This window comes from Anastrepha ludens, chromosome 5 (genome assembly GCF_028408465.1).
Source record: "Anastrepha ludens isolate Willacy chromosome 5, idAnaLude1.1, whole genome shotgun sequence".
Taxonomy (NCBI): Eukaryota; Metazoa; Arthropoda; class Insecta; order Diptera; family Tephritidae; genus Anastrepha; species Anastrepha ludens.
The window spans coordinates 37365131-37375175 of record NC_071501.1 but is presented as its reverse complement, the minus strand read 5'-3'; the positions used below and the strand labels follow the sequence as shown (position 1 = coordinate 37375175).

The 10045-nt window shown below is 36.6% G+C and overlaps 1 protein-coding gene across 2 annotated transcripts in view; it reads left to right on the top strand.

The window, feature by feature from the left end:
• The first annotated feature begins 240 nt into the window (after positions 1-240).
• LOC128863467 (GTPase-activating protein CdGAPr) overlaps positions 241-10045 on the top strand; it is a 60736-nt gene continuing 50931 nt past the window's right edge. The window contains exon 1 of one of the 2 annotated variants that reach the window (XM_054102632.1): positions 241-1109. In XM_054102632.1, coding sequence (XP_053958607.1) covers positions 492-1109 — 618 coding nt within the window. In that variant the 5' untranslated portion in view covers positions 241-491. The remainder of the gene's footprint in view (positions 1110-10045) is intronic. The other variant, XM_054102633.1, reaches the window with a different exon arrangement.

Here is a 10045-nt window from a genome sequence, read left to right as displayed (position 1 = left end):
TATTTTGAATGTACTTTGCTAAATTATAATATATTTCAGTCTTAATCTTACTAATTTCTCAATCTCTCAATTTCTCTCTCTCATTGCAGATGATTTACTAAAGTCTCCTACCTTGCAACAGTCTGACGACGGACAGGACTTGTGGACAAACGTAGATAGTGAGCATTTAAAAAAGAGAATTTGTTATTTCGTCAATTGCTTGGTATTTTGACGGACGTCTGCTACAATTACAAAGGCGCTTCTCCATAAATCGTGAATAAACTTTTTGTGGCATACAACAAACACTCTAACATCGCCTTAAATTTGAGTAAAGTAGTTATGTGAAGTGGTGCCAGTGGTTGGCTGGGCCTTTGCTGCACGCACTGACGCGTCTGACACTCCCCTGCGCTGAAGGATAGCAGTCACATTCACACACACATACCCATCAACTACACAAGACACGTCACAAACTAAAAATTTTCGCTTTCTGCCCTACCGGATTCAGGCGTGTGATGTCAGAAAAATTGCGCGCGTTGAGTTTAACAAGCGGAAATGTACATGGACAGACAAAAGCAGTAACAGCAAGCAGATCGGGCAAAGCAACAGCAACAGAGTTACAGAATATGGCAAACAGTCACACCAGCATTAACACCACCACCAACACAGTGCCACATATTGGCGCACCCACTTTGATATCGACTACATTGCAGCAATTACCGCCACCGACGACACCCACAACACCCACCCCACAGTCTTTAGGTGGTGGCGGCAATGATGCGGATGCAGCCAATTCTCATACAACAACTAATGCTGTAATGCTAGCGTCTGGCTTTGCTGGCAGTGATACCGAGTCCACGTCGGACTACAATGTTGGAGCTGCTGGCACAGGAGCTGTAGGCGCTGGTGTACAATTAAACTTTCATCTGTTGCCAGATGGAGGCGCCGTCGGCACTGCTGGCGATGGTAATTCAATAATGAACTCATCACAAATATCTGCCAACTCCAATGAGTCGATGCAGCTGTCGAGCAGTCCTGGTGGTGGCGGCGGCAGTGCTAGTGGAATGGCAGTGGCGAGCATTCCTGGAAAGTCTGTCGGTGGCAAGCATTTGACCGCACACAGTGTGGCAGGGGTAAGTGCAATCATAGATTTCAAATGTTTTTTCTGCTCATTTTATTCCAAACTTTGTTTATCGATGCTGTTATTGGCTATTAAATGTGCAATTAAGCGTTGTGTGCTTTTAGGCGTATGTAACTGAATTGAGTGTGCATGGGCGCGTGTGTGTGTATAACTAAGAAGAGTATGTGTTTTATGGGTATTATGGAAAAACGATGAAAGTCATTAGGGATTTTCGTACAGTTGCTTGCCAATTTTGGTAGAGGAAACACAAATTTAATTCTTGAATGGGTTTTTAATACGTTTTTGATAAAAATATATTGTTTTCTGCTTGAAAAATAATATTTCAGAGTTTAATAATCACTTATATGCAAAATAAAGGAGTGCGATATGTTGGAAAGTTGTGACAATTAATTTTTATAAGAAGATTTCGTTATATAGGATAAAATGCCCAACTCTGCCTATAAAAAACAAAAAAAAAGATTATTTTACTCTTCAAGCTTACACTTTTTACACTACGCTTCTTAACATTTTAATTTATTTTTATTTATTTCATTTAATTTTTTATTATTTTATTATTGTATTTTAAATTTATTTTTATATTTTCAATTGTTTAATTGTGCACGCTTTTTTCATTTGTTTCTTAATTTTAAAAAAATATTTTTAAATATTTTAATTTATTGGTTTTTTTATTATTTTGTTATTATTAAAATTTATTTTTATTTGTACATGTTTTAATAATTAATTTATTTGTATTTCTTTTATTTAATTTTTTTATCATTTTAATATTATTGTTAAAATTTATTAATTTTTTAAATTGTTTAATTGATCATGTTTTTTAATTTGTTTGTTAATTAAAAAAAAAATTTCCATATTTTATTTTATTCAATTTTTTTGGATTATTTGTTTACCTATTATTTTTTTAATTTATTTTTATTTTTTAAGTTTTTTTAATTCCACAGGTTTTTTAAATTGTTATTTTTATTATTTTTTTAATAGTTTTTGTTTTCTTTTAATATTGGGTAGTCGAAAAAGTCTTTTCGTATTTCTAATCAAACTTCAACTCATTTTTTTATATTTATAATGAACTTTATTAAACCAAATATGTACCATTTTGGTCGACCACCTTTTGCCATTTTTCTTCTAGAGACATTATTCCATCAGTGTAAAACTTTTGTGGTTTCTCGGCGAAAAACTGCGACAAGCAATTTTCACAGGCGTCTCTTGAAGCCAACTTTACTCCATTAAGGGAGTTCTGCATTGACCGAAACAAATGGTAGTCCGATGGTGCAAGGTCAGGGCTATATGGTGGATGCATCAAAACTTCCCAGCCAAACTCTCCCAGTTTTTGCCGAGTCATCAAAGATGTGTGTGGCCTAGCGTTGTCCTGATGGAAGACGACGCCCTTTCTGTTGATAAGTTCTGGCCGTTTTTTTTTTCAATTGCTTGCTTCAATCTCATCAGTTGTTGACAGAAAAGTGTAGAATCAATCGTTCGAACAGGCTGGAGTAGCACATAGTGGATGATTCCTTTCCAATCCCACCAAACACACAGCATAACCTTTCGCGTCAATCCTGGCTTTGCGACCATTTGTTGAGCTTCACCACCCTTGCACCATGACCTTTTTCGCACATTATTGTCGTATTTGATCCACTTTTCGTCTCCTGTTACCATTCGTTTAAGAAATGGATCGATTTCATTTCGTTTCAGCAAAGAATCGCAGATGTTAATTCGGTCCATTCAATTTTTCACAGACAATTCATGTACCCAAGCATCGAGCTTCTTTTTGCAACCAGCCTTTTCTAAATGGTTCAAGACCATTTGATGATGAATGTTTAATGCCTTGGCGATGTCATGGCAGCTTATGTGGCGGTCCTGGTCAAGCTTTTCCATAATTTCATCGACTTTTTCAACGAAAGGGCGACCGCAGCGAGGTGCATCTTTCACATCGAAATTTCCAGAACGGAAGCGAGCGAACCATTGTTGTGCTACACGAACTGATACAGCATCGTCTCCGTAAAGTTCACAAATTCCATTGGTGGCTTGCGTGGCATTCTTTGTACAGCATTCTTTTATACAAAAATTTCAAAATATAGCGAATTTCTTCATTATTTTCACTAATTTTTGAACAGCTATTACTTTTTTCAACTTCTCCGAATTTAATTTTTTTTTTGCTTAAATGAAGCTTAAAATGTCACCTTTCTAACACCATATGATATGACACAATGTGATTGGTAGCACTGGAGATAGATGACTCCAACGACATCTATTGACAAAAGACGCCAGAGACCCAATATTTCAATTAGTTTTTTTTTAATTTTGTCTTTTTTTTGATTATTTTAGTATTTTATTTTCATTTTTTAATTTTAAAAGGTTTTTTAAATTTTAATTTTAATTTTTTTAATTTTTATGTACGTGCGAAAAACTTTTTTTTAAATAGTTGAGTTATTTTTTGATATATGTAGCTTTATGTATTTTATATGTCATCCTTTATGTCGACAAAATGACTTCATTAATTTGTTTAATTGGTGTTCAAAATCAGAAGAATAATTTCTCTCGGAGTCAGAATTTTTTGAAACATCTTCATAACTGGCACTATAGGATGATTATTTTTGAAAGTTGTTTGCTACACTGATTCAGCCTTTTTGAATTTTGGAAAACAAACTTCAGATTCGTAGTCAGCGACCTTGAAGATTCCTCAATTCAAAGTTTTATTAAAATTTACCAATGGATTGGTCTTTTCCCGCAGACTTTCAAAAATTAGTAAAAATATTATGCACCTTGCAACAGGTTTTTAAAAGTGCACTTGAAAATGTCCGCTGCTTATGCAAAACTAATTGCATAGCCTCATTGCAGAACAGAAGAATAATAATCCTGTCTTTCGCTTCTGAGAGGATTTTCTTTAATATTCCGACCAGAGCTCTGCGTAGTTCGGAGTTCTTCTGTATTGGTCTTTCAAAATCTCTTTATGCTCAAAATGCTCGTATTACCAGAGCCTTAATTCAGTTTAATAAAATCTCCAAATTTGTTGAGATCGATTTTTCATTTTCAAAAGCTCACCTATTGAAAGGTTTGAATATTTATTATAAATTGTTTATTTGTAGTTTCTTTTAGTGGCTACTTAGCTTAAAATATGTCTATTTAGCCTATAAGAATCTATTATATTTATTGGCTTAATAAATTAATAAATAAATAAATAAATAATTCGATCTCTTCAGACATGACCAATTTTCCTTTTTGAGCTTCGATTCGTCCGTTTATTTGATGAATGATATGAATTTTGGTGATACACAAGAGGCTTGATTCACACCGGATACCTCGTAGCTATCTAAAAATATTTTGCTTTCCAAGCTACTATTATAATTATTTTGATTTTCGAATGTATTCCTACTAATCTATCTTTTTACTTCATTTCTTCTTCAATTTTGTATTCATCATCGTAATAAATATCTTTGACCATTTTCTTTTCATGCTTTAACACTTTAACGCGTTAATGCGTATAATACGTGTTTTCGAATAAGCGCCTTAAACTATGCAACACTTTAATTCCATACCCATAAAAGCACAAGAAAATAACTGGTATAAATAATCACGTTTATTGCAAGTCTTGTCGCTTCTTCTTCCTCAATCGATATGCACCCACAATCCCAATTTGCCATCCTTTGCACACAAGTCCTAAAGCAAACGCATGCACATAATCTAATAATTTTCTCTCACCCGTTTTCACCCTCCATATTTTCCTTTATGTTTTACTATCTCCAACACATTTTAGTATTCCATTGGCGTTTAATTTGTATTGCCGGCTCTTTGTTTTCTTGCTATTTGTTTGTGTTGGGCTTTTACTCCCGTCCTTAGTTGTTTTTGCCAAATACTTGCGCGCTGCTTTGGAATTTCAATTCGCCTTGCCATACAGAAGAAAATACATAGCAATGCAAATATGTACTTGCTTGCTTGTAGTTGCTTCTCATATTTATAGCAATTTATTTTATATCTTTGTCCTCTGCTCCTAAGCCTTTGCAAAAATAAAGTTTTATTGCATTATACGAGTTTCTGCAATTTCTTTTCTTGGCTCCTTTAACGGAAATTGTAGCACATATAAGTTCAAAATACTTACGTAATGTATATCTGCAATATAAAAATCAGATGCTTGTTGAATATTTTATACGCCCAAAACTATGCATCTGCTTGGAATTTCGCAATTTTCGTAATTTCATAGTAGCCTTGAAGCTCGGAATTAGAACGGAATGAATGATTTTGAAGAGTTCATTGAATTCCAACGAAGCAGTTAACTTGGCGCTGCTTAGTATCGAAAATGTGTAGTTGTCTACAGTGACGTATATAAAAATTCGGGCAACTGAAAATCAAAGTTATGAGCAGAGCAAATTTTTGATGTAGAAAATCTAATCCTCGAAGTACACCAGGAGTAGGCGACTTTTGTAGAACAAAGTTATAGTCCAGAACGTCTCAGTTATTTGGTTTTTCAAGCGCGTAAAAGTTACCAATATTCGGTCATTAAAATCTTTATATTATGAGTATTATGTTTAAAAAAAATTAAGAGTTCTGTTGAAAATATTTTTGTCGCTGTTCTGTTGCAAAATTTCGTGATGATAATTTTTGTGTAGCATTTTAACCCCGCAGCAGGTGGGGTTTTACCCCGAAGAACACCGATATATAGGACCGTTATCGGACTTATCCTCCTTTACGGGATTATAGCCTGGTGGACGGCTCTTGACAAGACCACGAGTAGAAAAAGGCTTCAGAAAGTTCAACGCATACCGCTTATATGTATCATACTCTGAATACTATTTTCTGTTTACCTCCTCTGGACTTGGTTAGTAAGCAGAATGCAAGTAACACTGCTACTCAACTTGCCGCAACTTATCAATGGTGCGAATCAGATATTGGACATCCGCCCATAACACTTGGTCTAGGTCCAACTAACCCTGTTGATTAATGCTTGGATGAGCCATATTTTAATAGGTTATTTATTACTAGAATTCCAACTAGACGTAAGTGGGTTGACAATGTATCTTACCTGGTCGGAAAAACTGCTTGCATTTCTTTAGGTTGGTAGGTAGGTGAAATAGTTGAAGTACCACTCTGGCACACCCCAAGTAGCTCTAAAGCACCGTTTTGATGCCATTATGAGACCTTTAACCGGCAGATATCTACAGCCAGCGAGAGCTGTAAATGTAATGGAGAAGGTTGATGGGATTTAGGTTGAACACTACCATAGGCTGTCGAAGAAAAGAGCACCCTTAATCCTCTAGCTGCCAAATCCGGGCATTTACGGAGAAAGTGTTCAACAGTATTCTTCTCTGAATTGTCCCGACAGTTTCTGCAATTGGAAATAAATAGTAAACCTACCTTTTTTGCGTGCGGGTTGATCGTCTAATGACGGGTAAACACAGCTCCGAGTTTGGAAATTGAATGACGTGATGCCAAGGGGTTTTAGAAATAGTACATGAAGAAACGGAAGAAGCGATTTCCAGAGAAATAAGTTGTGCAATTCTCCTTTAACAACACTAAGGGAGATTCCGTTGATCGGGTAGGAAGTCTCTGAGACCTATTCAGAAATTAGTGTAAGAGGTGTAACTGTTCTAATATAGGTATGTGAAACTCATCTACCTGTATTTATTTTAATGGCGATAACTGTATACACTTAATTGGTAAAAATGCGAATATAAAAGTATTTTGATTCGGTAAGTGTTGTAAACAGCCTCAAGGCTGCAAAAATTACTTTCGTTTTAATTGCAATACTTGCGAAGGCTTTTGCAATGAGAACAGGGGACTGAATTAGGGCGCGAAAAGGGTATGTGATTTAAATAGCAGAGCGTGAATACTGTAGGTGCAGTAAATTTGAATCAATATGAAGATATTTTGAAGAAAAATACTGCTGTTCTTTTAGAATTAGAATTGTATTATTTCCAATAATAGTCAAAAAAGAATAAATCAAGTTGTTTGTGAGGTATACGCGAAATTCTTTTTTATTTTAAAGGCCCATGTGTGTTATTATGTTTGCGATACATTAACCTCGTTGAAATGTCTTTTTCCGCATATCCTAGGCCTGAAATATTCAATGACTCTACAACTTAGATTCGTCTGAATTTAAACAATGGCTTGGCAACATCGGCCTTGTTCCCAACAATATGCAATAATTTCCAATGATGTAAATAGACAGTAAAATTGGGGTGTAGTAGTAGCACAGAGGCGACGAGTGGGACCAAAAAGACCTCCCAATCACGTCAGGAGGCATACCTTCGCCTTTCCTGACGAGATTCAGGACTTAACATAATATCCACTGGACCCATTAGCATATCAACAGCTCAAGAACGGCATTGAATGGGAATCTCTTACACCACATCTTTAAACGCCCTCCCGCCTCCTGAATCGGAGTCCAACCATTCGCAGCCATCGCAGAGAAAGAGCTACAGATACCTCGTACAAAACCGCGTTATATTGGCACAATCACGTTCATAATATTGCCTCAGGTTAAACTCTTACGTATCAACAATCTATTCCGACGTATTCAACATATTTCCGGCATGTGAATACGATACTAACTATCAATTCACATGCCCCTTAAATCCACACACCTAACATCCCTCTCTCTTTGGACCCACCCCATCGCAATAGCATATTTCTTGGTCCTAATATGACCCTATGCCTTATATGAATGTCGCCTCCTTAACGATTGGAAAAAGGTCTTTGGTAGACGTGTTCTTAACACTTTGGTGTTCGCCTATACAGTAGTGGCTTCAATGTGTTTCAAATGTCTTGATGTTGGAGGGACCCACAGTTTTAGGGCGACTCCGAACGGCAAAAGGGTTTTTATGAGGAACTTTTTCATGACAGAAATACACTCGGAGGTTTGCCTTTGCCTGCCGAGGAGCGACCGCTATTAGAAAAAACGTTGCCTATCATTTTGCTGTTTCATGCACGGAGATTCGAACCTACGCACTCCCGAATGGTAGTCACGCACCAATGCATTCGCTATGGCGGCCATCGTAATACAAACATAATTTGTAAATCGATTTCGTATAAAGCTGCCTATCATTGATTTTGATTGCGTTAAACCTGGCTGATTGTCCTGTTATGATCTTCTTTGTCTCTCCTTGAGCTCCTGAATACGAGAGGATAGGTTGGTTAAATCCCCAAAGAACACACAAGCAAGAGCTTGGCTACATGCTCCTTCGGATTTTGAACGTATGGTCCAGAAAAATGTGTGGAATTGTCTCTGTTTTACCTTCATTCTGGAAAGCTTTAACACACAACTGGCTTCCCCAAGCACAAAGGTTGCAAATAATTGTTTTTGAGGTGTAATGTCCACTTTAAGTCGCTGTATGTGTGTATACGCTGTGAAATATGGCTCACTAAAGATGACTTGTTGGGATTTGTTAGCAGTTTTTACTTCACCAATACATAAAATTATTTGTCCTTCGAGCTAACTTGAGCAGCTCTTCTGTTGCTTACACCCTAAATTTACCGGCGGCTTACATGTCTCGCCAAACCGCAATCATAACTGCACATACATATCCCTCTCTCAATTTGTACAAATCGATTCGTGTCTGACTGGCTAAATTGCATTTCCGTTTCCAATCAGACACAGTTCGTAAAAAAAGAAGAAGATTTCTTCTCAACTCCATCCACCTGCAGGCTGGTGCTACTCTCATAACTACCTATCTAAATGTCTCCATTGGTTTGCCAATGTATTCACATAAACTCCGCGCTATATGATTTAATATATATATATATATATAGATTTAATATATAATTGTTTTATATAAAATATTTCAAAAACAAAAAAAAACGTAGAGCATTTGAATTATTTGAAGTGACATTTGGCAATTTGAGACGTTAAAACTGGCATTAACTTACCAAAGAATCGATAAAACCGCTAAAGAGTACTTCGCACGCCGTTTTACGGTTTAAAGTGTATGATGCTCTCACGCCCACAACCGCCTACTCTTTCTGCTACTCCTCCAAACCACGATTTTCTTACTCCCCTGTTTCATACTCATTTATGCCAACATCAAATGAAGCGATGAAGTGGTTATCACGTACACGCCAACATAAGTTATACTTGTACGCGTAACCTTTTTGCAACAGCAATATCCTGTCTGTCTGTCGGTCTGTCTGTGTTGAGTGAAAGTCGACAGCGAAATTTCATGTTTATTGCTTTTCATTTGACCCCTACCATAGCTCCCGTAGATAGGAGTGTAGTATATTTTAAGGCGTTGGGTGGTAAAAATTTACATTTAAATAGCAAAATACGTACGCGTATGAAATTTAAAATAGTCAGCCAGTAAGTATTAAAAATGGCTGCTGAGCAGCCAAACATTATACACTTGTCAAGTGCCTGCTTTAAAGTATAAACAAAAAAGTGAAAGTGGCATGAGCGTTGATGTGTTACTTGCAGTTTTTAGCGCATATTTGGGGGGTTGTTTCTGGTTGAAATTTATCGCGTTTTATTTAATGGTGTTAGAAGCCGTGAGTGTGGCCAAAGGAGGCAGGCGAGCAAAAAAAAAGAACAACATGAAAATGTTTAAAATTACACGACACTCACACCAAAGTCAATTTTAAGCGTATACATATAGGTATGCATGTGTTGTATATATAGATATAGCAATTTTTCCTACCATGCGCCTGAGGCTAGGCAATCCCAAATTGACACTGAAACTCTACACCATATCGATGTGTATGTATGGTGTATGCAGTGAGCATGTGAACAAGGCGAAAGTTTAGTTTAGCAGAGGTGTGTGCAGCTAGGAGTGAGTGAAAGTGAGGACGCAATGTTTTTGTAGGGAGAGTAAACAATTGAAAGAGCGTAGCGGCCCTTGGCAAGGATAAACAAACCTTAGAAACTTTTACAAATGCAAAGTCAACCCGCCAAGTTTCAAGTGGCTAGCAGTGCTCCGAAAGCAAGTAAGGCTGGTAAGTCAATCGGTGTAT